This window comes from Salmo salar, chromosome ssa12 (genome assembly GCF_905237065.1).
Source record: "Salmo salar chromosome ssa12, Ssal_v3.1, whole genome shotgun sequence".
NCBI lineage: Eukaryota > Metazoa > Chordata > Actinopteri > Salmoniformes > Salmonidae > Salmo > Salmo salar.
The window spans coordinates 93,880,442-93,908,199 of NC_059453.1; the positions used below are offsets into that span (position 1 = coordinate 93,880,442).

Sequence of the window (27,758 nt, forward strand, 5' to 3'; positions counted from 1 at the left end):
ACTGCACTCTGCTCTACTGTACTCTGCACTCTGCTCTGCTCTACTGTACTCTGCTCTACTGCACTCTGCTCTACTGCACTCTGCGCTGCTCTACTGAACTCTGCTCTACTGCGCTCTACTCTACTCTACTGAACTCTGCTCTACTCTACTGAACTCTGCTCTACTCTACTGTACTCTGCTCTACTCTACTGTACTCTGCTCTACTGTACTGTACTCTGCTCTGCTGTACTCTACTCTGCTCTACTGCACTCTGCTCTACTGGACTCTGCTCTACTGCACTCTGCTCTACTGTACTCTGCTCTGCTCTACGGCACTCTGCTCTACTCTACTCTACTGAACTCTGCTCTACTGCACTCTGCTCTGCTCTACTGAACTCTGCTCTACTCTGCTGAACTCTGCTCTACTCTACTGTACTCTGCTCTACTGTACTGTACTCTGCTCTGCTGTACTCTACTCTGCTGCACTCTGCTCTGCTCTACTCTACTGAACTCTGCTCTACTGCACTCTTCTCTGCTCTACTGCACTCTGCTCTGCTCTACTGCACTCTGCTCTACTCTACTGAACTCTGCTCTACTCTACTGTACTCTGCTCTACTGTACTGTACTCTGCTCTGCTGTACTCTACTCTGCTCTACTGCACTCTGCTCTACTGCACTCTGCTCTGCTCTACTGCACTCTGCTCTGCTCTACTGAACTCTGCTCTGCTCTACTGAACTCTGCTCTACTGTACTGAACTCTGCTCTGCTGTACTCTACTCTGCTCTACTGCACTCTGCTCTACTGGACTCTGCTCTACTGGACTCTGCTCTACTGGACTCTGCTCTACTGTACTCTGCTCTACTGCACTCTGCTCTGCTCTACGGCACTCTGCTCTGCTCTACTGAACTCTGCTCTACTGCACTCTGCTCTGCTCTACTGCACTCTACTCTGCTGTACTCTGCTCTGCTCTACTGTACTCTGCTCTGCTCTACTGAACTCTCCTCTACTCTACTGAACTCTCCTCTACTCTACTGAACTCTGCTCTACTCTACTGAACTCTGCTCTACTCTACTGAACTCTGCTCTGCTGAACTCTGCTCTGCTCTACTGAACTCTGCTCTACTCTACTGAACTCTGCTCTACTCTACTGAACTCTGCTCTACTCTACTGAACTCTGCTCTGCTCTACTGAACTCTGCTCTGCTCTACTGAACTCTGCTCTGCTCTGCTCTACTGAACTCTGCTCTACTGTACTCTGCTCTACTCTACTCTGCAAAAAGAAGGAGTATAGGAGGACAAGTTAAGCCACACATCCTCCTCCCCCTCTCTCTCCCTCCCTGCTTCTCTTTCTCTCTCCCACCCTGCTTCTCTTTCTTTCTCCCTCCCTGCTTCTCTTTCTCTCTCCCTCCCTGCTTCTCTTTCTCTCTCTCTCCTCCTGCTTCTCTTTCTCTCTCTCTCCCTCCCTGCTTCTCTCTCTCTCCCCCTGCTCTCTCTCTCTCCCTCCCTGCTTTCTCTCTCTCTCTCTCCCTCCCTGCTTCTCTTTCTCTCTCTCCCTCCCTGCTTCTCTCTCTCTCCTCCCTGCTTCTCTCTCTCTCTCCCTCCCTGCTTCTCTCTCTCTCTCCCTCCCTGCTTCTCTTTCTCTCTCTCCCTCCCTGCTTCTCGCTCTCTCTCTCCCTCCCTGCTTCTCTTTCTCTCTCTCTCCCTCCCTGCTTCTCTTTCTCTCTCTCTCCCTCCCTGCTTCTCTTTCTCTCTCTCCCTCCCTGCTTCTCTTTCTCTCTCTCTCCCTTCCTGCTTCTCTTTCTCTCTCTCTCTCCCTCCCTGCTTCTCTTTCTCTCTCTCTCCCTCCCTGCTTCTCTTTCTCTTTCTCTCTCCCTCCCTGCTTCTCTTTCTCTCTATCCCTCTCTGCTTTCTGTTTCCTCCTGTCTCTTCCCTCCCTGCTTCTCTTTCTCTCTCCTCTTCTCTTTATCTCTCTCCCACCCTGCTTCTCTTTATCTCTCTCCCTCCCTGCTTCTCCCCCACTCTCTCCCTCCCTGCTTCTCTTTCTCTCTCTCTCCCTACTTCTCTTTATCTCTCTCCCTCCCTGCTTCTCTTTCTCTTCTCTGCTCATTCTCTCTCTCTCCCTACTTCTCTTTATCTCTCTCCCTCCCTGCTTCTCTTTCTCTCTCTCTCCCTACTTCTCTTTATCTCTCTCCCACCCTGCTTCTCTTTATCTCTCTCCCTCCCGGTAATTAACCTGCCAGTGTGCCTATGGCAACAGGCAGGGACTTCATTAGTTCGTCAGCTCCGTCATTGTTTCAGCACCCACCCACCCACCCACCCGCACACACACACACACACACACACACACACACACACACACACACACACACACACACACACACACACACACACACACACACACACACACACACACACACACAGAGCTCCGGCATTGTTTCACATAACACATTTTTCAATCGCTTGGTATTAAGGCCGGCCCTTATCTCAGTAATAGGACAGGAGAACACCCCACAGGTTAATTAAACAGGGATTTAGCATTGGGATTATTACTGGTTTATTAAACAGAGATTTAGCATTGGGATTATTAATGGTTTATTAAACAGAGATTTAGCATTGGGATTATTAATGGTTTATTAAACAGAGATTTAGCATTGGGATTATTAATGGTTTATTAAACAGAGATTTAGCATTGGGATTATTACTGGTTTATTAAACAGAGATTTAGCATTGGGATTATTACTGGTTTATTAAACAGGGATTTAGCATTGGGAAGATTACTGGTTTATTAAAAAGGGATTTAGCATTGGGATTATTAATGGTTTATTAAATCGGGATTTAGCATTGGGATTATTGGTTTATTAAACAGAGATTTAGCATTGGGATTATTAATGGTTTATTAAACAGAGATTTAGCATTGGGATTATTACTGGTTTACTAAACAGGGATTTAGCATTGGGAATATTACTGGTTTATTAAACAAGGATTTAGCATTGGGATTATTAATGGTTTATTAAACAGGGATTTAGCATTGGGAAGATTACTGGTTTATTAAACAGGGATTTAGCATTGGGATTATTAATGGTTTATTAAATCGGGATTTAGCATTGGGATTATTGGTTTATTAAACCGAGATTTAGCATTGGGATTATTACTGGTTTATTAAACAGAGATTTAGCATAGGGATTATTACTGGTTTATTAAACAGAGATTTAACAATGGGATTATTACTGGTTTATTACATTTGTACATTTTAGTCATTTAGCAAACGCTCTAATACAGAGGAATTAACAGGCGCAATTAGAATTAAGTGCCTCGGGGATTCGAACCAGCAACCTTTCAGTTACTGGCCCCAACACTCTTAACCACTAGGCTAAAAAGTACAATGCAATACACTTGGCATGTGCTATTTGCTTCATTCATTGTCTGTGTGTGTAGACTACAGTACCTGATGTCAATGTCATGACTTAATTGATCAAACAGCTACTGACAGGAGGCAGGGGTACTAAGAGTCCAATTTCAAACGGACTACATGTTCTAAATGCTTTGTGTAGCGTCTGTAACGTCTTGATGAATCCTCTACAGTGTGAGTCATAAAGCGGGAATGTCTTTGAGATATTACAGCATTCCTCCCCTCGAACAGCACGTTGGTGCGAAACGCTCCTCTTCTCCACCTTGGTCAACAAAACAAAACAAACAAAACAACAACAACAAAAACAACCAATAACAGCGGCCGTGGTCGGCGGACAGCGGCGCTGTTTCCCCTACCGCGGATTCCATCTTTAAAGGGACTGAGCACAGATGAGCTTTTAATTATGTTAAATCAGACCTACACACACGACCATTAATCCACGTAGGTGAGGGAACAATCACAAAGTTGGAGCTGTGAAGTCACAGTGAGGGAGGGGGGGATGAGGGAGGAAAGGAGAGAGGAAAAGAGGGAGGAAACGAGGGAGGAAACAAGGGAGGAAAGGAGGGAGGAAAAGAGGGAGGAAAAGATGGAGGAAACGGGAGGAAATGTTAAGAGAGGTGTAATGACATGAATGGAATCTTTTGTCTTCCTCTCTCTCTTTACCCCTGTTTCTCTCACTCCTTTATTTTCTCTCTCTCTCTCTCCCCCTCTCTCTCTTTCTCATCTTCCCCCTTTTTCTAATCCAAGCTTTGCGACCTCTCAACATCACTAAACAGCGTTTAGATCTGGTGACACACACACACACACACACACACACACACACACACACACACACACACACACACACACACACACACACACACACACACACACACACACACACACACACACACACACACACACACACACACACACCCAGTGCATTCTCCCCTTCTATAATACAATGACAGCCACCATGACAGGGGCTGCTACAGTATTCCAGATATTCAGCCACAAGGTTTTTAAACTCCATGAAAACCAATGAGAAAACAGAACTCAAACCAGAGAATGCTAATCCTGCTGCTCTGTTCTGTTCTGCAGCTCAGGGTAATTAATCTGGTACTGCACGAGTCTCTGGGAAAAACACACATACAGAGCCTTCAGAAAGTATTCATAACCCTTCACTTATTCCACATTTTGTCGTGTTACATCCTGAATTCAAAATGCACTAAATTAAAAAAATTCTCTCACACATCTACACACAATACCCCATAATGACAAAGTAAAAACATATTTTTTGAAATTTTAGCACATTTATTGAAAATGATATACAGAAATATCTAATTTATATAAGTATTCACACCCCTGAGTCAATACATGTTAGAATCACCTTTGGCAGTGATTACAGCTGTGAGTCTTTTTGGGTAAGTCTCTAAGAGCTTTGTACACCTGGATTGTACTATATTTGCACATTATTATTTTAAAAAATTCTTCAAGCTCTGTCAAGTTGGCTGTTAATTATTGTTAGACAGTCATTTTCAGGACTTGCCATAGATTTTCAAAACGGTTTAAGTCAAAACTGTAACTAGGAACATTCAATGTCGTCTTGGTAACCAACTCCAGTATATATTTGGCCTTGTGTTTTAGGTTATCCTCCTGCTGAAAGGTGAATTAGTCTCCCAGTGTCTGGTGGAAAGCTGACTGAACCAGGTTTTCCTCTAGGACTTTACTTGAGTTTAGCTCTATTCCGTTTATTTTAATCCCCCCAAAAAAACACCCTAGTCTTTGCCGATGACAAGCATTTCATAACGGCCACCACCATGCTTGAAAATATGAAGAGTGGTACTCAGTGATGTGTTGGATGTGGCCCAACATAACACTTTGTATTCAGAACATGAAGTTGATTTATTTTTTTGCAGTTTTACTATAGTGCCTTGTTGCCAACAGAATACATGTTTTGGAATATTTGTATTCTGTACAAGCTTCCTTCTTTTCACTCTGTCATTTAGGTTAGTATTGTGGAGTAACTACAATGTTGTTGATCCATCCTCAGTTTTCTCCTATCACAGCCGTTAAACTCTGTCATTTAGGTTAGTATTGTGGAGTAACTACAATATTGTTGATCCATCCTCAGTTGTTTCACAGCCATTAACACTTGTGTTGTCTTAAGGGTCATAAATGACAGGCAAGAGGAGGAGCTGCCAATTCTGCCCCCCAAAAATAGAACTGTAAAACAAATACTATGTGCTGCACATATGAGAAATACATCTGCAAAGTCCATACCCACACACTTGCATACTGTCCTACATGTGCTAATTAGAGTTGATTGATTTAACACAACAAAATGTGGGAAAAGTCAAGGGGTGTGAATACGTTCTGAAGGCGCTGTACACGTATACAGATATACACTAAGTTGACTGTGCCTTTAAACGACTTGGAGAATTCCAGAAAATGATGTCATGGCTTTAGAAGCGTCTGATAGGCTAATTGACATCATTTGAGTCAATTGGAGGTGTACCTGTGTATGTATTTCAAGGCCTACCTTCAAACTCAGTGCCTCTTTTATTGACATCATGGGAAAATCAAAAGAAATCAGCCAAGACCTCAGAAAAAAAATGGTAGACCTCCACAAGTCTGGTTCATCCTTGGGAGCAATTTCCAAACACCTGAAGGTACCAAGTTCATCTGTACAAACAATAGTATGCAAGTATAAACACCATAGGACCACGCAGCTGCCATACCGCTCAGGAAAGAGATGTGTTCTGTCTCCTAGAGATGAATGTACTTTGGTGTGAAAAGTGCAAATCAATCCCAGAACAACAGCAAAGGACCTTGTGAAGATGCTGGTGGAAAGAGGTACAAAAGTATCTATATCCACAGTAAAACAAGTCCTATATCGACATAACCTGAAAGGCCGCTCAGCAAGGAGAAGCCACTGCTCCAAAACCGCCACAAAAAAGCCAGACTAGGGTTTGCAACTGCACATGGGGAGTTTTTGGAGAAATGCCCTCTGGTCTAATGAAACAGAAAATAGAACTGTTTGGCCATAATGACCATCGTTATGTTTGGAGGAAAAAGGGGGAGGCTTGCAAGCCGAAGAACACCATCCCAACCGTGAAGCACGGGGGTGGCAGCATCATGTTGTGGGGGTGCTTTGCTGCAAGAGGGAGTGGTGCACTATACAAAATAGATGATATCATGAGGACGGGAAATGATGTGGATATATTGAAGCAACATCTCAAGACATCAGTCAGGAAGTTAAAGCTTGGTCGCAAATGGGTCTTACAAATGGACAATGACCCCAAGCATACTTCCAAAGTTGTGGCAAAATGGCTTAAGGACAACTAAGTCAAGGTATTGGAGTGGCCATCACAAATCCCTGACCTCAATCCCTTAGAAAACTTGTGGGCAGAACTGAAAAGGCGTGTGCGAGTAAGGAGGCCTACAAACCTGACTCAGTTACACCAGCTCTGTCAGGAGGAATGGGCCAAAATTCATCCAACTTATTGTGGTAAGCTTGTGGAAGGCTACCTGAAATGTTTGACCCAAGTTAAACAATTTAAAGGCAATGCTACCAAATACTAATTGAGTGTATGTAAACTTCTGACCCACTGGGAACGTGATGAAAGAAATAAAAGCTGAAATGAATGATTCTCTCTACTATTATTCTGACATTTCACATTCTTAAAATAAAGTGGTGATCCTAACTGACCTAAAACAGGGATTTTTACTGGGATTAAATGACAGGAATAGTGAAAAACTGAGTTTAAATGTATTTGGCTAAGGTGTATGTAAACTTCCGACTTCAACTGTTTGTCTTCTGTCTGAGACGCTGAATTGCGACTCCACTTTATCTCTATATTGACGTTTAGCTTGTTTGATTGCCTTGGGGAGTGAATAACCACACTGTTTATATTCTGCCATATTACCAGTCGCTTTGCCATTGTTAAATGTGGTGGTTCGCACTTTCAGTTTCGCATGAATGCTACCATCTATCCACGGTTTCTGGTTAGGGTAGGTTTTAATAGTCACAGTGGGTACTACATCTCCTATACACTTCCTTTTGAACTGAGTCACCGTATCCGTGTATGAGTCTAGATTATTTTTGCACGCTACACGGAACATATCCCAGTCCACGTGATCAACAATCCTGAAGCGTGGATTCCGATTGGTCAGACCAGCATTGAATAGTATGAACCATGGGCACTTCCTGTTTGAGTTTCTGCCAATAGGACGGGAGGAGTAAGATGGAGTCGTGGTCAGATTTGCCTAAAGGAGGGCAGGGGAGGGCCTTGTAAGTATCCCGTTTGAATAGCAATGGTCGAGAGTCTTAGTAGGGCGAGTAGGACAGTCAATATGTTGATAGAATTTCGGCAGCCTAGTCCTCAGATTTGCTTTGTTAAAATCCCCAGCTACAATAAATGCAGCCTCAGGATATGTGGTTTCCAGTTTGCATAAAGTCCAGTGAAGTTCTTTGAGGGCCGTTAAGGCTTCGGCTTGAGGTGGGATGTAAACGGCCGTGGCGATGACGGAGGAGAATTCTGTTGGGAGATAATATGGTCGGCATTTAATTGTGAGGTACTCAAGGTCGGGTGAACAAAATTAATTGAGTTCCTGTATGTTCCTAGAGTTACACCATGAGTCGTTAATCATGAAACAAACCCCCGCGCCCTTCTGCTTCACGGAGAGATATTTATTCTGATGTCTCTCTGGAAAGAAATCCTTGCTCTAAGCTCATCAGCTTTGCTTTCCAAAGACTGAACATTAGCAAGTAATATATTCGGAAGCGGTGGGTGGTATGCGTGCCTCCTAAGTCGAACCAGCAGAACGCCTCGAGTGCCTCTCCTCTGCCGGCGATGTTTTGGGTCAGGCTCTGGAATAAGTTCAATTGTTTTGGGGAGACTGAACAAATGATCTGCTCCATTGAAGTCATATTTCTGGTCCTAATGCCTGTAGTTCTGGTGAGTTACCGTCCCTCTAATATCCAATAGTTATTCCCGGCTCTATGTAATGACACAAAACATTTCCTGAGCTAATAATGTAAAAAATAGTACATAAAAAAATGAAATACTGCAAAGTTTTCTAAGAGCTAGTCGCGATAGTGCCTCCTTCGGCGCCATCTTCACAAGGGGAGGGTTTGGCAAGAGGAGGGATGTCCTTGTCCCATCGTGCTCTAGTGACTCCTGTGGCAGGGTGGGCGCAATGCACACTGACACGATCGCCAGGTGCACGGTGTTCCTCCGACACATTGGTGTGGGTTAAGCGGGCATTGTGTGAAGAAGCAGTGCAGCTTTGTTGGGTCGTATTTCGGAGGACACATGGCTCTCGACCTTCGCTTCTCCCGAGTCCGTATGGGAGTAGCAGCGATGAAACAAGACTGTAACTACCAATTGGATACCAAGAAATTGGGGAGAAAAAGGAGTAAAAGCATATATTTTTTAAATAGTAATAAAATAAAAAAAATACAAAGGCTGCAACGGAAACAAAAAACTGTAGTACAGGCCTTGTGTTCTCCCTGGAACATGTAGCATTTAGCGTGTACCATGTAGCGTGATATAATCCTCACAGTAACATAACATAGTGTACACACCAGTGTAACGGATGTGAAATGGCTAGTTAGTTAGCGGTGGTGCACCCTAATAGCGTTTCAATCAGTGACGTCACTCGCTCTGAGACCTGAAGTGGTTGTTCCCATTGCGTTGCAAGGGCCGCGGCTTTTGTGGCGCGATGGGTAACGATGCTTCGTGGGGTGTCAGTTGTTGATGTGTGCAAGGGTCCCTGGTTCGAGCCCGGGTTGGGGCGAAGAGAGGGACGGAACCTACACTGTTACACCAACACAAGTCCCTGCCAACAACCATGATATAGTAGGAAAACCTTTTGTAAGCTGTTCAATTCTGGAAGAACTGCAACAGTACGTTCAGTGTATAGTAAAGAATAGCAACGTGACCTGACATGTTCTTACTTTATCCTTAAATAATCTTTAAGATGGAACTGAATAGAAGGGAACTGAATAGAAGGGAACTGAATAGAAGGGAACTGAATAGAAGGGAACTGAATAGAAGGGAACTGAATAGAATGGAACTGAATAGAAGGGAACTGAATAGAAGGGAACTGAATAGAAGGGAACTGAATGGAATGGAACTGAATCGAAGGTAACTGAATAGAAGGGAACTGAATAGAAGCAAACTGAATAAAAGGGAACTGAATAGAAAGGAACTGAATAGATGGGAAGTGAATAAAAGGGAACTGAATAAAAGGGAACCGAATAGATGGGAACTGAATCGAAGGGAACTGAATAGAATACAATGGAACTGAACAGAAGGGAACTGAATAGAAGGTAACTGAATAGAAGAGAACTGAAAAGAAGCAAACTGAATAGAATACAATGGAACTGAATAGAAGGTAACTGAATAAAAGGGAACTGAATAGAAGGGAACTGAATAGAAGGGAACTGAATAGAAAGGAACTGAATAGAAGGGAACTGAATAGAAGCGAACTGAAACGAAGGGAACTGAATAGAATACAATGGAACTGAACAGAAGGGAACTGAATAGAATACAATGGAACTGAATAGAAGGGAACTGAATAGAATACAATGGAACTGAACAGAAGGGAACTGAATAGAATACAATGGAACTGAATAGAAGGGAACTGAATAGAATACAATGGAACTGAATAGAAGGGAACTGAATAGAAGGGAACTGAATCGAAGGGAACTGAATCAAATACAATGGAACTGAATAGAAGGGAACTGAATAGAATACAATGGAACTGAATAGAAGGGAACTGAATAGAAGGTAACTGAATCGAAGGGAACTGAATCAAATACAATGGAACTGAATAGAAGGGAACTGAATAGAATACAATGGAACTGAATAGAAGGGAACTGAATAGAAGGTAACTGAATAGAAGGGAAGTGATAAGAAGGGAACTGAATAGAATACAATGGAACTGAATAGAATGGAACTGAATAGAATGGAACTGAATAGAATGGAACTGAATAGAAGGGAACTGAATAGAATACAATGGAACTGAATAGAAGGGAACTGAATAGAAGGTAACTGAATAGAAGGGAAGTGATAAGAAGGGAACTGAATAGAATACAATGGAACTGAATAGAAGGGAACTGAATAGAAGGGAATTGAATAGAATGGAACTGAATAGAAGCGAACTGAATAGAAGGGAACTGAATAGAATGGAACTGAATAGAATACAATGGAGCTGAATAGAAGGGAACTGAATAGAAGCGAACTGAATAGAAGGGAACTGAATAGAATACAATGGAACTGAATAGAAGGGAACTGAATAGAAGGTAACTGAATAGAAGCGAACTGAATAGAAGGGAACTGAATAGAAGGGAACTGAATAGAAGGGAACTGAATAGAAGGGAACTGAATAGAATACAATGGAGCTGAATAGAAGGGAACTGAATAGAATGGAACTGAATAGAAGGGAACTGAATAGAATGGAACTGAATAGAAGCGAACTGAATAGAAGGGAACTGAATAGAATACAATGGAACTGAATAGAAGGGAACTGAATAGAAGGGAATTGAATAGAATGGAACTGAATAGAAGCGAACTGAATAGAAGGGAACTGAATAGAATGGAACTGAATAGAAGCGAACTGAATAGAAGGGAACTGAATAGAAGGGAACTGAATAGAAGGGAACTGAATAGAATACAATGGAACTGAATAGAAGAGGACTGAAATAAGACATATCAGTTGAAGTACAGTGTCTAGAGTTTACTATATACTGTATCTCTATGGTTTAACCACACTACTGAATTGAGCCAGTCATAAACCCTCGGTGCAGAGCCAGTGACAATAAATAAAATCTCCAGCTTTCACTGCCCTAATATCAGATGATTGTGCATGTCTGCATGTCTAGTGCAGCCTTTTGCATAAGATGACCCAAATAGAAGGCATGAATCAGATCCTGTAAGATACTGCCTGTCTGGGTGTATCAGGGACCTCCTATTCTTCCACACGTTGAGGGCTGGGAGCGTTGTTCTGTTCTACTCTGCCCTGCTCTAGTTTGCTGTGTTCTGCTCTGCTCTGCTCTACTGTGCCCTTATCTAGTCTGCCTTGCTCTAGTCTGCTCTAGCCTGCCCTGCTCGAATCTGCTCTAGTCTACCCTGCTCTAATCTGCTCTAGTCTGCCCTGCTCTAATCTGCTCTAGTCTGCACTGCTCTAGTCTGCCCTGCTCTAATCTGCTCTAGTCTGCACTGCTCTAGTCTGCCCTGCTCTAATCTGCTCTAGTCTGCCCTGCTCTAATCTGTTCTAGTCTGCCCTGCTCTAGTCAGCCCTGCTCTAATCTGCTCTAGTCTGCCCTGCTCTAATCTGTTCTAGTCTGCCCTGCTCTAGTCTGCTCTAGTCTGCCCTGCTCTAATCTGTTCTAGTCTGCCCTGCTCTAATCTGTTCTAGGCTGCCCTGCTCTAATCTGTTCTAGTCTGCCCTGCTCTAATCTGCTCTAGTCTGCCCTGCTCTAGTCTGTTCTAGTCTGCCCTGCTCTAATCTGCTCTAGTCTGCCCTGCTCTAATCTGCTCTAGTCTGCCCTGCTCTAATCTGCTCTAGTCTGCCCTGCTCTAGTCTGCTCTAGTCTGCCCTGCTCTAATCTGCCCTGCTCTAATCTGCTCTAGTCTGCCCTGCTCTAGTCTGCTCTAGTCTGCCCTGCTCTAATCTGCTCTAGTCTGCCCTGCTCTAATCTGTTCTAGTCTGCCCTGTTCTAGTCTGCCCTGCTCTAGTCTGCCCTGCTCTAATCTGTTCTAGTCTGCCCTGCTCTAATCTGCTCTAGTCTGCCCTGCTCTAATCTGCTCTAGTCTGCCCTGCTCTAATCTGCTCTAGTCTGCCCTGCTCTAGTCTGCTCTAGTCTGCCCTGCTCTAGTCTGCCCTGCTCTAATCTGTTCTAGTCTGCCCTGCTCTAATCTGCTCTAGTCTGCCCTGCTCTAATCTGCTCTAGTCTGCCCTGCTCTAATCTGTTCTAGTCTGCCCTGCTCTAATCTGTTCTAGTCTGCCCTGCTCTAGTCTGCCCTGCTCTAGTCTGCTCTAGTCTGCCCTGCTCTAATCTGTTCTAGTCTGCCCTGCTCTAATCTGTTCTAGTCTGCCCTGTTCTAGTCTGCCCTGCTCTAGTCTGCCCTGCTCTAATCTGCTCTAGTCTGCACTGCTGTAGTCTGCTGTAGTCTGCCCTGCTGTAGTCTGCTGTAGTCTGCCCTGCTGTAGTCTGCCCTGCTCTAGTCTGCCCTGACAGATCCATAGCTAGTGTGGTGGACAGGTGAGCTGACAGACCTATAGCACAGGTCTTCCCTGCTCGAGTCTTCCCTGCTCGAGTCTGCCCTGTTCTAGTCAGCTCTAGTCTGTCCTGCTCTAGTCTGTCCTGCTCTAGTCTGTCCTGCTCTAGTCTGATGTGCTCTAGTCTGATGTGCTCTAGTCCGTTCTGCTCTAGTCTGATGTGCTCTAGTCCGTCCTGCTCTAGTCCGTCCTGCTCTAGTCTGTCCTGCTCTAGTCTGATGTGCTCTAGTCTGTCCTGCTCTAGTCTGATGTGCTCTAGTCTGATGTGCTCTAGTCTGTCCTGCTCTAGTCTGATGTGCTCTAGTCTGATGTGCTCTAGTCTGTCCTGCTCTAGTCTGTCCTGCTCTAGTCTGTCCTGCTCTAGTCTGTGTTCTAGTCTGTCCTGTTCTAGTCTGTGCTCTAGTCTGTCCTGCTCTAGTCTGTCCTGTTCTAGTCTGTCCTGCTCTAGTCTGTGTTCTAGTCTGTGTTCTAGTCCGTCCTGCTCTAGTCTGATGTGCTCTAGTCTGTCCTGCTCTAGTCTGTCCTGCTCTAGTCTGTCCTGCTCTAGTCTGATGTGCTCTAGTCTGTCCTGCTCTAGTCTGTCCTGTTCTAGTCTGTCCTGCTCTAGTCTGTGTTCTAGTCTGTCCTGCTCTAGTCTGTCCTGTTCTAGTCTGTCCTGCTCTAGTCTGATGTGTTCTAGTCTGTCCTGCTCTAGTCTGTCCTGTTCTAGTCTGTCCTGCTCTAGTCTGTGTTCTAGTCTGTCCTGCTCTAGTCTGATGTGCTTTAGTCTGATGTGCTCTAGTCTGCCCTGCTCTAGTCTGATGTGCTCTAGTCTGTCCTGCTCTAGTCTGTCCTGCTCTAGTCTGTCCTGCTCTAGTCTGTCCTGCTCTAGTCTGTCCTGCTCTAGTCTGTCCTGCTCTAGTCTGTCCTGCTCTAGTCTGTTCTGCTCTAGTCTGTGTTCTAGTCTGTCCTGCTCTAGTCTGTCCTGCTCTAGTCTGTTCTGCTCTAGTCTGTCCTGCTCTAGTCTGTCCTGCTCTAGTCTGTCCTGCTCTAGTCTGTTCTGCTCTAGTCTGTGTTCTAGTCTGTTCTGCTCTAGTCTGTCCTGCTCTAGTCTGTTCTGCTCTAGTCTGTGTTCTAGTCTGTGTTCTAGTCTGTCCTGCTCTAGTCTGTCCTGCTCTAGTCTGTTCTGCTCTAGTCTGTGTTCTAGTCTGTGTTCTAGTCTGTCCTGCTCTAGTCTGTCCTGCTCTAGTCTGTTCTGCTCTAGTCTGATGTGCTTTAGTCTGATGTGCTTTAGTCTGATGTGCTCTAGTCTGTCCTGCTCTAGTCTGTTCTGCTCTAGTCTGTCCTGCTCTAGTCTGTCCTGCTCTAGTCTGATGTGCTCTAGTCTGATGTGCTCTAGTCTGTCCTGCTCTAGTCTGTCCTGCTCTAGTCTGATGTGCTCTAGTCTGTCCTGCTCTAGTCTGTCCTGTTCTAGTCTGTCCTGCTCTAGTCTGTGTTCTAGTCTGTCCTGCTCTAGTCTGATGTGCTTTAGTCTGATGTGCTCTAGTCTGATGTGCTCTAGTCTGATGTGCTCTAGTCTGATGTGCTCTAGTCTGTCCTGCTCTAGTCTGTCCTGCTCTAGTCTGTCCTGCTCTAGTCTGTCCTGCTCTAGTCTGTTCTGCTCTAGTCTGTTCTGCTCTAGTCTGTCCTGCTCTAGTCTGTGTTCTAGTCTGTCCTGCTCTAGTCTGTCCTGCTCTAGTCTGTCCTGCTCTAGTCTGATGTGCTTTAGTCTGTCCTGCTCTAGTCTGATGTGCTCTAGTCTGATGTGCTCTAGTCTGATGTGCTCTAGTCTGATGTGCTTTAGTCTGTCCTGCTCTAGTCTGATGTGCTTTAGTCTGTCCTGCTCTAGTCTGTCCTGTTCTAGTCTGTGTTCTAGTCTGTCCTGCTCTAGTCTGTGTTCTAGTCTGTGTTCTAGTCTGTCCTGTTCTAGTCTGTGTTCTAGTCTGTCCTGTTCTAGTCTGATGTGCCGTGGCTCTCTAGATAGTTAGAATCCACTGCAGGATTGGATACATGACATGTCACGTTGTGTGAAAAAGCTTTGTGCTTGTATCACACCATGCAGGGCTCTACTCTGACTGAGATTTCAGGATTTTTGGCATGTGTGCATCTATGAATAAATCTGGTTCTCAGTGTTATACTCATGGGGAAACATTAAGCTCTGTACAGCTAATTAAAACAACTGGCAGCAGACGAAATCACAGGCCTGTCCCCGCTGAGTGTGTGTGTGTGTGTGTGTGTGTGTGTGTGTGTGTGTGTGTGTGTGTGTGTGTGTGCAAGCAGGTCTCAATGCTATACTCATGGGGAAACATTAAGCTCGGTACAGCTAATTAAAACAACTAAAGGCAAGCGACATCACAGGCATGTCCCTGCTGAGTGTGTGTGTGTGTGTGTGTATGTTATCTCTCCATACTCACCAGTGTCCTGTGGTTTGTTAGGCAGTCTGCTGTGGTGGGCAGAGAGGATCTCTAGCTTGGCCTGGTCTGAGGTGCTGGCTAGCAGCTGTGTGGCCTCTAGGACTGAACAGTGCTCTGTGCTGGTCCCATCGATGGACAGGATGTGGTCCCCTATATGGAGAGCTCCACACCTGGACAGACAGACAGACAGACAGACAGACAGACAGACAGACAGACAGACAGACAGACAGACAGACAGACAGACAGACAGACAGACAGACAGACAGACAGACAGACAGACAGACAGACAGACAGACAGACAGACAGACAGACAGACAGACAGACAGACAGACAGACAGAAGTATTTGTATTGTAATGTGCTCTCCTGAGTATCTCAAACCAGATTCATCTGGTGTAGCAGCAACATTGGTTACCCTCTAAATGCCTGCTGTTGAATGACGTGATAGGTAGACTGTCTATCTGTTGAATGACGTGATAGGTAGACTGTCTATCTGTTGAATGACGTGATAGGTAGACTGTCTATCTGTTGAATGACGTGATAGGTAGACTGTCTATCTGTTGAATGACGTGATAGGTAGACTGTCTATCTGTTGAATGACGTGATTGGTAGACTGTCTATCTGTTGAATGACGTGATTGGTAGACTGTCTGTCTGTTGAATGACGTGATAGGTAGACTGTCTATCTGTTGAATGACGTGATAGGTAGACTGTCTATCTGTTGAATGACGTGATAGGTAGACTGTCTATCTGTTGAATGACGTGATAGGTAGACTGTCTATCTGTTGAATGACGTGATAGGTAGACTGTCTATCTGTTGAATGACGTGATAGGTAGACTGTCTATCTGTTGAATGACGTGATAGGTAGACTGTCTATCTGTTGAATGACGTGATAGGTAGACTGTCTATCTGTTGAATGACGTGATAGGTAGACTGTCTATCTGTTGAATGACGTGATTGGTAGACTGTCTGTCTGTTGAATGACGTGATAGGTAGACTGTCTATCTGTTGAATGACGTGATAGGTAGACTGTCTATCTGTTGAATGACGTGATAGGTAGACTGTCTATCTGTTGAATGACGTGATAGGTAGACTGTCTATCTGTTGAATGACGTGATTGGTAGACTGTCTGTCTGTTGAATGACGTGATAGGTAGACTGTCTATCTGTTGAATGACGTGATAGGTAGACTGTCTATCTGTTGAATGACGTGATAGGTAGACTGTCTATCTGTTGAATGACGTGATAGGTAGACTGTCTATCTGTTGAATGACGTGATTGGTAGACTGTCTGTCTGTTGAATGACGTGATAGGTAGACTGTCTATCTGTTGAATGACGTGATAGGTAGACTGTCTATCTGTTGAATGACGTGATAGGTAGACTGTCTATCTGTTGAATGACGTGATTGGTAGACTGTCTGTCTGTTGAATGACGTGATAGGTAGACTGTCTATCTGTTGAATGACGTGATAGGTAGACTGTCTATCTGTTGAATGACGTGATAGGTAGACTGTCTATCTGTTGAATGACGTGATAGGTAGACTGTCTGTCTGTTGAATGACGTGATTGGTAGACTGTCTGTCTGTTGAATGACGTGATAGGTAGACTGTCTATCTGTTGAATGACGTGATAGGTAGACTGTGTATCTGTTGAATGATGTGATAGGTAGACTGTCTATCTGTTTGTCAGTGTGGACGCAGTAAGGGAAGCGTGTCTCAGCAAGCTGTTGTAAGGCCGATGAACAGATTTTAAACCAAGGACACTGCGACTTCAGTGTCAGACTCAATGTTTAATATCAGACTACTAAACAACTTATAAGGACAACAGAATAAGGGCGTGGCTGCTTCTCCCACTGCAATCTCAAGACTGCAGCATTTCCCTCTTCTCCCAAGAGCCAGAAGAACATTTCAAAATAAGAGTCCCACACATTATGTTATCACAATAAAGGTCCCGCACTATGATACTATTATCAATGTTAAGAGATTAAAAACGGTTGGATTTGGTAGTTATTCGGTCTATAAAACATTAATGAGATAGCTATGGGTCTGTCAGCTCACCTGTCCACCACACTAGCTATGGGTCTGTCAGTTCACCTGTCCACCACACTAGCTGTGGGTCTGTCAGCTCACCTGTCCACCACACTAGCTATGGGTCTGTCAGCTCACCTGTCCACCACACTAGCTATGGGTCTGTCAGCTCACCTGTCCACCACACTAGCTATGGGTCTGTCAGCCCACCTGTCCACCATACTAGCTGTGGGTCTGTCAGCTCACCTGTCCACCACACTAGCTATGGGTCTGTCAGCCCATCTGTCCATCACACTAGCTGTGGGTCTGTCAGCTCACCTGTCCACCACACTAGCTATGGGTCTGTCAGCCCACCTGTCCACCACACTAGCTATGGGTCTGTCAGCTCACCTGTCCACCACACCAGCTATGGGTCTGTCAGCTCACCTGTCCACCACACTAGCTATGGGTCTGTCAGCCACCTGTCCACCACACTAGCTATGGGTCTGTCAGCCCACCTGTCCACCACACTAGCTATGGGTCTGTCAGCTCACCTGTCCACCACACTAGCTATGGGTCTGTCAGCTCACCTGTCCACCACACTAGCTATGTGTCTGTCAGTTTTACCTGTCCACCACACTAGCTATGGGTCTGTCAGCTCACCTGTCCACCACACTAGCTATGGGTCTGTCAGCTCACCTGTCCACCACACCAGCTATGGGTCTGTCAGCCACCTGTCCACCACACTAGCTATGGGTCTGTCAGCTCACCTGTCCACCACACTAGCTATGGGTCTGTCAGCTCACCTGTCCACCACACCAGCTATGGGTCTGTCAGCTCTCCTGTCCACCACACTAGCTATGGGTCTGTTAGCTCACCTGTCCACCACACTAGCTGCTTTGATCTTGTCGATGACGATGACCTGTTTGTTCCTGTAGGTGGCGGTTGTCAAGGTGATCCCCAGAGCCGCCCCCGGTGACTTGGCGATCTCCACCAATAGGGGACCAGACACATTCGTCACAGAATCTGAAAGGCACAGATGAGGTTTGATAGAATACGGTTGAAGGCTATAAAAAGTTAGGTTGTGTCGCAGTTTTGGCAGAATAATTCTCACAATACTCACGCAACGCTCTAGCATCTCCTATGGATCGTTAAGACACACAAAAAAACTGTTCCACAGTACAGGGTTTAAACTTTTTCATTCCTTCAACTCTACGATGATTACGGTATGGCATTCAGAGTCCACCTCCCAGAAATGTATTACAATGAGAGGTTAACAGCAGGAGCATGGGACAATTAGCTATCATTATCGTCCAGGACAGTTCAGTTCCAGCCCTTGAGGACTGAAGTGATTCTATTTTTTACCTGATTTACCATAATTGGTCAATTACTGTCATTCAATGACCAGAGAGTTCAGTCTACTCATCTGGTGTCCCAGGTCGGAATTAGTGGGGAAGGATGGAAAACAGCAGTATTGTAGCCAGGACAATACAGCTATTGAATAACGCTTTTGACACTATACTGTGGTAGTTAATCGTTGTAATATTGGATGAGGTTTGAAGCTGCTGTTTCCCTTGTCTCCTTCCTAAGCCCTAGAGATCTGGGGCGGCAGGTAACCTAGTGTTGGGCCAGTAACCAACATGTTACTGGTTCGAATCCCTGAGCCGACTAGGTGAAACATCTGCCGATGTGCCCTTGAGCAAGGTACTTAAATCCTAATTGATCTGGATAAGATTGTCTGCTAAATGACTCAAATGTAAATCTGCAGCTAGCTAAGTGTATCAAGCATTTTATCGATAGAGGGGCTTATGTTCTGCAGGTTTGATATATGAAGAGAGCACACAAACTTTTGTAACAGAGCTAGTCTGCCGTGGACCCGGCCACAGTACATCATTATACCATGCCAGAGAACCCTGTGTAGAGGGAGACTGGGGGTTGTAGTTCTCCCCATGCCAGAGAACCCTGTGTAGAGGGAGACTGGGAGTTGTAGTTCTCCCCATGCCAGAGAACCCTGTGTAGAGGGAGACTGGGAGTTGTAGTTCTCCCCATGCCAGAGAACCCTGTGTAGAGGGAGACTGGGAGTTGTAGTTCTCCCCATGCCAGAGAACCCTGTGTAGAGGGAGACTGGGGGTTGTAGTTCTCCCCATGCCAGAGAACCCTGTGTAGAGGGAGACTGGGAGTTGTAGTTCTCCCCATGCCAGAGAACCCTGTGTAGAGGGAGACTGGGGGCTGTAGTTCTCCTTGCTCCAGTGGTCTAGGCTGGCTAGGGCGGGCTGGGGGGCCAGTTGCTCTTATTGGGCTGGAAAAGAGTCCGGCAACACTGGGTAACCACTTCACCTTCAATACAGGGAGGAGCTCAAAGGTCGCCAAACCTGCCACTCAGCCAGACAGAAAACCTGCTGTTTGAGATTCAGAATGAAAAGGAAACGAGGCCAGAGACAGTGTGTCTAGCGGAGAGCAGCAGGAGCACCACTTAACTTCCTGTCTGAGAAGAACCAACACAATGACCCCAGGACCTCCTCTTGATGATGAGGGACACAGACCCCAGATACCTCCACTTGATGAGGGACACAGACCCCAGATACCTCCTCTTGATGAGGGACACAGACCCCAGATACCTCCTCTTGATGAGGGACACAGACCCCAGATACCTCCTCTTGATGAGGGACACAGACCCCAGATACCCCCTCTTGATGAGGGACACAGACCCCAGATACCTCCTCTTGATGAGGGACACAGACGTTCAAGTGTCGACAAGTTAAACTAAAAAGATGTTGAGCTGAGGCAGGCTGGGACTTGCTGTACCTGACAGGTACATACAGTATATTTATACTAGTACAGGCTGGCAATGCTATTTTCCCACTGTTAGTTTAAGTGAAGCTTGTAGTCCCTGAAGTATCTGGGGTCTGTTGAGTCAATATAAATGAACAGACAGTCAAGTATCAAAGACCTGCAGCCCAGGTAGGCAGGTACTGTCTGGTATTCTCCCACCGGCTGGTTCCAGGTAAAGAAAGTCAGTGAAGTGACTGGGCTTTATTATTAAGTCTCTAGTTGCTTTTCTTTGAGAGCTGAACAAAAAAATAAAAACACTGTCTGGGATCCCAACACTTTTCACTTGGTTTCACATTTCAGTGAAGTTAAAGAAAATAAACAAATAAAAGAAAGTTAATATTCAGCCTGGATGACACAAAATAAGCTGACATTATTTAAATGAGGTATTATTTATTTATTTCTCCGGGAGAGTGTGAACTCTGATAGAGATAGAATGAATAGAATACATTATATTTCTACGGTTTCTCTTACCCATGATAGAGACGTCATACTCGATCTGGAAGAGGGCCTCCTGGCCACACTGGTTGAGCACGGCGAGGGCATCCCTGTGGTTGGCACTGTGGAGGGGTACCCCGTCTACACTCATCAGACGATCCCCCGGCTTCAGACTACCCTCTCTGCAGGAGGACGGGGGGACGGGGGACGGGACAGGTTGAGATAGAGAGGGAGGCAGAGGAGAGAGAGGAAGGGAGAAGAGAGAGACGCACAGGGAGAGGGGAGACACAGGAAGGTAGAGAAAGAGAAAGGGTAGAGATGGGCAGAGAAGAAGGGGAGACACAGGAAGGTAGAGAAAGAGAAAGGGTAGAGATGGGCAGAGAAGAAGGGGTCACTGTTATTTGGTTCAATAAACAAGGATAGATGAACTAGTAAATCCAGATTTTGTTCCCGACCATGTGACCTGACCAGAGATGTTATACAAGACATATGGTGGTAGATGCACAGGGTAGATCTGTTTCAGAGTTCATAACAACTTCCTTGTTGTAAAAGGAAAAAGGAGTATATGAAGATGGCTTCTATCCAACCCAAGCTATCTAAAATTACTTTTATACAACTGTCAGGCGATTTGTGACATTTGTACACAGTCCTAGGAGACAACAGAGGAGACACAAAGGAGACAACAGAGGGGACAACAGAGGAGACAACAGAGGAGACACCAGAGGAGACACAAAGGAGACAACAGAGGGGACAACAGAGGAGACACAAAGGAGACAACAGAGGGGACAACAGAGGAGACACAAAGGAGACAACAGAGGGGACAACAGAGGAGACACAAAGGAACGCTGAATGTGTCTCACCCTGATCTGTTTCACCTGTCTTTCTGATTGTCTCCACCCACCTGCGGGTGTCGTCCATCTTCGCCATTATCCCCTGTGTATTTATACCTGTGTTCTCCGTTTGTCTGTTGCTAGTTTGTCTTGTTTTGTCAAGTCAACCAGCGGTTTTGGCTCAGCGGCTGCTTTTATCAGTCTCTCTTTTTCTCACCCTCCTGGTTTTGACCCTTGGCTGTCCTGACTCTGAGCCCGCCTGCCTGATCACACTGCCTGACCCTGAGCCTGCCTGCCGACCGGTACCGTTGCCCCACTTCTGGTTTACTAACCCCTGCCTGCCTTGACCTGTGTATTGCCCCTGTTGGATTATTAAACCATTGTTAATTCAACGTTGTCTGGATCTGGGTCTTACCTTCATACCTGATAAACTGAACCAAAGACAGAGATGGAGGATGTCTCAGACAGTCACAGCCTACATAAGTCTTGTAGTTGAGAGAGAGAGAGGCAGAGATGGGGGGGGGGAGTGAGCAAAGGACAGAGGGAAGGAGAGATGGAGGGAGAAGCATGGCATATTCTCTTCCACTTTCTGCATCCTGTCACATTGTATTTAAGGGACCTCATCTCCAACAATGTTCTGTAACTAAATTCTTGGACTATCATACAAATGGCAGAGAAAACCCAAGCAGCATTTCCATTCCTTGTGCCAAAGTGGTACACTGAATAAATCCAGTTTCATTATGGCAGACTGCACCCTCTGATCTCCTTTCTCTCCTTCTACCTCTCCTCTCCTTCTGTCTCCTCTCCTCTCCTTCTGTCTCCTGTCCTCTCCTTCTGTCTCCTGTCCTCTCTCATTCTGCATCTCCTCTCTTTCTCCTTTCTCTCCTTCTACCTCTCCTCCCTTTCCTCTCGTCTCCTCTCCTCTCTCTCTCTACTACCTCTCCTCTCTCTCTCCTACTACCCTTCCTCTCTCTCTCTCCTACTACCTTTCCTCTCTCTCTCCTACTACCCTTCCTCTCTCTCTCCTACTACCCTTCCTCTCTCTCTCCTACTACCCCCTCTCTCTCCTTCTACCCCTCCTCTATCCTTTTACCCCTCCTCTCTCTATCCTTTTACCCTCTCCTCTCCTCTGTCTACTCCATCCCTCGCTCTCTCACACACTCTCTCAGTTCAGCGTCGGCTGAAATGTCTCATCCCTCTTATTCTACATGTGGGTGGGAAGAGTGAAAACATATGCATATGTAACTAGCACCAGCCGACATATTCAGGAGACATATTCATTTTCAATATCCCTCTCAGCCAAACCCACACAGAAAAATGTAACACAGGTCCTGTCTCAAATGACTCCAGTAGTGCACTACATATGCACCCTATATAGCAGTGCACTATAACATATAGTACCAGTTGCCACCCTTTGCCTTGATGACAGCTTTGCACACTCTTGGCATTCTCTCAACCAGCTTCATGAGGTAGTCACCTGGAATGTATTTCAGTGTGTCTTGTTAAAAGTTAATTTGTGGAATTTCTTTCCTTCTTAATGTGTTTGAGCCAATCAGTTGTGATGTGATAAGGTAGAGGTGGTATATAGAAGATAGCCCTATTTGGTAAAAGACCAAGTCCATATTATGGCAAGAACAGCTCAAATAAGCAAAGAGAAATGACAGTCCATCATTACTTTAAGACATGAAGGTCAGTCAATCCGGAAAACTTCAAGAATTTAAGTAGTTTCTTCAAGTGCAGTCGCAAAAACCATCAATGATGAAACTGGCTCTCATGAGGACCGCCACAGGAAAGGAAGACCCAGAGTTACCTCTGCTGCAGAGGATAAGTTCATTAGAGTTAACTGCACCTCAGATTGCATCCCAAATAAATGCTTCACCGAATTCAAGTAACAGACACATCTCAACATCAACTGTTCAGAGGAGTCTGCGTCAATCAGGACTTCATGGTCGAATTGCTGCAAAGAAACCCCTACCAAAGGACACCAATAAGAAGAAGAGACTTGCTTTGGCCAAGAAACACGAGTAACGGACATTAGACCAGTGGAAATCTGTCCTTTGGTCTGATGAGTCCAAATTCGAGATTTTTGGTTACAACCGCCGTGTCTTTGTGAGACGCAGAGAAGGTGAACAGATGATCTCTGCATGTGTGCTTCCCACCGTGAAGCCTGGAGGAGGAGGTGGTGTGATGGTGTGGGGGTGCTTTGATGGTGACACCATCAGTGATTTATTTAGAATTCAAGGCACACTTAACCTGCATGGCTACCACAGCATTCTGCATGTCACAGGATCCAACGAAAGTGGCGCCCCTCCTCGGTCGGGCGGCGCTCGGCGGTCGTCGTCGCCGGCCTATTAGCTGCCACCGATCGTTGTTTCTGTGTCTTTTAGTTTTGTCTGTCTGTTCCGCACCTGTTTTGTGTATGTCATTAGTGGGGACTTATTTAATGTGTGTTTTCAGTTGGGATTTTGTGCGGGATTGTTTATTGTCCACGTTGTGTTTACCGACAGTTTTGTCGAAGGATTTACCGGGCTGCGCTCCTTGCCTTTTGTGCCGTGGAATATATATTTTGCGTTTTATGGGAAAGTGTTTCTCCCAGGCGAACTTTGTATAGCGCCCTGTGCTTTTCGGCGTTTGTGTGTGTCAGTTTTATTAAAAGACACTCACCTCCAGCACCTCTGTCTCCTGCATCTGATTCCGCCTCTACGCCAGTCCAAATCAGACGTGACACTGCAGCGATACGCCGCCCATCTGTTTTGCACTTAGTGGGACAATCATTTGTTTTTCAACAGGACAATAACCCAAAACACACCTCCAGGCTATGTAAGGGCGATTTGACCAAGAAGGAGAGTGATGGAGTGCTGCATCAGATGACCTGGCCTCCACAATCACCCAACTTCAAACCAATTGAGATGGTTTCGGATAAGTTGGACCACAGAATGAAGGAAAAGCAGCCAACAAGTGCTCAGCATATGTGGGAACTCCTTCAAGACTGTTGGAAAAGCATTCCTCATGAAGCTGGTTGAGAAAGTGCCAAGAGTGTGCAAAGCTGTCATCAAGGCAAAGGGTGGCTACTTTGAAGAATCTAAAATATATTTTTATTTGTTCAACACTTTTTTGGTTACTACATGATTCCATATGTGTTACTTCATAGTTTTGATGTCTTCACTATTATACTACAATGTAGAAAATATAAAACTAAAGAAAAACCCTTGAATGAGTAGGTGTACTGTAGCTCCAGGGGCCCTGTGCTCCTCTGTGCTCCAGCTGACCCTGTGCTCCTCTGTGCTCCAGCTGACCCTTTGCTCCTCTGTGCTCCAGCTGACCCTGTGCTCCTCTGTACTGCAGCTGACCCTGTGCTCCTCTGTACTGCAGCTGACCCTGTGCTCCTATGTGCTCCAGCTGACCCTGTGTTCCAGCTGACCCTGTGCTCCTCTGTGTTCCAGCTGACCCTGTGCTCCTCTGTCCTCCAGCTGACCCTGTGCTCCAGCTGACCCTGTGCTCCTCTGTGCTGCAGCTGACCCTGTGTTCCTCTGTGCTCCAGCTGACCCTGTACTCCAGCTGACCCTGTGCTCCTCTGTCCTCCAGCTGACCCTGTGCTCCTCTGTACTGCAGCTGACCCTGTGCTCCAGCTGACCCTGTGCTCCTCTGTGCTCCAGCTGACCCTGTGTTCCAGCTGACCCAGTGCTCCTCTGTCCTCCAGCTGACCCTGTCCTCCAGCTGACCCTGTGCTCCTCTGTGCTGCAGCTGACCCTGTGCTCCTCTGTGTTCCAGCTGACCCTGTGCTCCTCTGTACTGCAGCTGACCCTGTGCTCCAGCTGACCCTGTGCTCCTCTGTGCTCCAGCTGACCCTGTGTTCCAGCTGACCCAGTGCTCCTCTGTCCTCCAGCTGACCCTGTCCTCCAGCTGACCCTGTGCTCCTCTGTGCTGCAGCTGACCCTGTGCTCCTCTGTGTTCCAGCTGACCCTGTGCTCCTCTGTACTGCAGCTGACCCTGTGATCTCTGTGCTCCAGCTGACCCTGTGCTCCTCTGTGCTCCAGCTGACCCTGTGCTCCAGCTGACCCTGTGCTCCTCTGTGCTCCAGCTGACCCTGTGCTCCTATGTGCTCCAGCTGACCCTGTGATCTCTGTCCTTCAGCTGACCCTGTGCTCCAGCTGACCCTGTGATCTCTGTCCTTCAGCTGACCCTGTGCTCCTCTGTGCTCCAGCTGACCCTGTGCTCCTCTGTACTGCAGCTGACCCTGTGCTCCTCTGTACTGCAGCTGACCCTGTGTTCCTCTGTGCTCCAGCTGACCCTGTGCTCCAGCTGACCCTGTGTTCCTCTGTGCTGTGTGTTGTATCTTGTGGGAGCAAAGCGGACGACATCATTTCCATCTCACTAAAGCTAGACAAAATAAAGTCATATTCTACTCTATTCCTTTTCATTTCTATTCCATTCTACAGTATACGGGGAATAAGGTGTCACACCATGTTCCACATTACCTGTCTGCAGGACCTCCTGGTCTGACGTATGTTACCACTAGGGGGCGAGATTTGTTCCAGTCTTCGTGTGAGCCCCCTGAAACATCACATCAAACAGACCGCTTGAGGAAATGGTTTGGTAATACAGTATCGCATCACTTTTAATAGGGCATCTGTCTGACCAACAAAAAGTTGGTCCCGTGTGGCTCAGTTGGTAGAGCATGGTGCTTGCAACACCACAGATCGTGGGTTCAATTCCCACTGAGGGTCACCCGTATGACAGTACGTTGGAGACGGCATATATTATATACATTATATTAATTTGCATCAAAACTATTGTCTAATAAAAGTATGCATTGAAGAATCTCAAGAATATTTGCGTTGATGAATATTTTTACTCCGTTTCACAAATCTTTTACGACATCCACAGTTAAAACAAGTTAAAACAAGTCTTCCATGCTAACTGTGCTGTTAAACGTTGGATTGATTTCCCTACAGCCTAAATTACTTTGTCTTTTATTGATCTGTGGATGGCGTTGTTAAGAAATTAGCATTTCCAATTGGTGAGCTGCTGAGGCTTGCTTAAATTAATTTGAGTGTTCCACCTTTATGGGTCAGCTGTGACTGGAACACAATCCGCCTAGACTGTAGTGGAAACGGGCGGGTGCCAGGTTTGTCTGTGTAATGCAGGGTTGACAAACTCATTCCACGGAGTGCCGAGCGTATGCGGGTTTTTGGTTTTTCCATTCAATTAAGACCTAGACAACCAGGTGACGGGAGTTCCTTACTAATTAGTGACCTTAATTCATCAATCAAGTACAAGGGTGGAGCGAAAACCCTGCAGACACTCGACCCTCCGTGGAATGAGTTTGACACATGTTGTGAAATGAATGGATAGTTTGCATCCCAAATGGCACCCTATTCCCTACATAGTGCACTACTTTTGACCAGAGCCCATAGGGAATAGGGTGCACTACTTTTGACCAGAGCCCTATATAGGAAACAGGGTGCCATTTGAGACGCAGGCTGTGTAATGAATGCATAGTGTAGTACCTCTCATGACGAAGCCGAAGCTGGTCCCTTCTTTGTGCAAACATATCTCCATTGTCTTGGAAATCACACCTGAGGTACTGTCTGGTGCTGGGGGAGAGAGACAGAGAGAGACAGAGAGAGACAGAGAGAGACACAGAGAGAGAGACAGAGAGACAGATAGAGACAGAGAGAGAGAGAGGCTCATGAATGATGTCACCACCATTAAATCACAGGTTTTACTGGGCTCACTACCAGGAACCAGCGGACAGCAAAGATAAATAGACAGATTCATTATTACAAATCGGAAAGGTCAGGCAGAATCGGATAGGCTTGTAAAATTCAAGTGTCTGTTTTACTAGAATGGAAGGTCAGGAAACACACAGAACTCTTACTGACAACCCTAATGTCAGACTGGCAGACCACGTGACCTGAGCAGGTAAAACTCTAGGCAGAAGCTGATAACTGGGACCTGTAGTGTTTCCCTGAGCAGGTCATGTGTTTGAGAAAACTCCTATTACAGCCCAGTTCCAGATTGACCCCTGGTCCCCCCCCCCCCCATGGGCACTCCTATAGACCTGAGTTTAGATATCAGTAGTATTAGATTAGTACTATCAGCAGTATGGTAAAAGCTTGACCTTTGATAGGTTGCATTTCAACATATTCTTCTTCCTGGATCAACAGGTGTGCCTTGCAGGTATAGGAGTTTTGAATTCAGACTACAACCCAAGAACAATAGTCAGCGCCTCCTACCTGATGGGGGCAGTTCGTACTCCACTTCCAGCACGACTCGCTCTCCCACGTTCTTCAACAGACTGATGATCTCTTCATGTCTCAGCTTGGTCAGGTTGATACCATTCACCGACTTGATGTAGTCGCCCACGTTCAACTGATCACTCCTAGGACAGGACCAGAGATACAACATTATCTAGCGGATCAGTCATTAGACAGGACCAGAGATACAACATTATCTAGCGGATCAGTCATTAGACAGGACCAGAGATACAACATTATCTAGCTGATCAGTCATTAGACAGGACCAGAGATACAACATTATCTAGCTGATTACTCCTTAGACAGGACCAG

The 27,758-nt window shown here is 45.9% G+C and overlaps 1 protein-coding gene across 2 annotated transcripts in view; it reads right to left on the bottom strand.

The window, feature by feature from the left end:
* LOC106566197 (glutamate receptor-interacting protein 2) overlaps positions 1–27,758 on the bottom strand; it is a 173,995-nt gene that overhangs the window by 69,774 nt on the left and 76,463 nt on the right. For both annotated transcript variants that reach the window (XM_045691958.1, XM_045691957.1), the window contains exons 4-9: positions 27,426–27,571; positions 26,697–26,783; positions 25,665–25,740; positions 20,393–20,538; positions 17,968–18,115; positions 15,087–15,256 (exon numbers count right to left, since the gene is read on the bottom strand). In XM_045691958.1, coding sequence (XP_045547914.1) covers positions 15,087–15,256; positions 17,968–18,115; positions 20,393–20,538; positions 25,665–25,740; positions 26,697–26,783; positions 27,426–27,571 — 773 coding nt within the window. The remainder of the gene's footprint in view (positions 1–15,086; positions 15,257–17,967; positions 18,116–20,392; positions 20,539–25,664; positions 25,741–26,696; positions 26,784–27,425; positions 27,572–27,758) is intronic.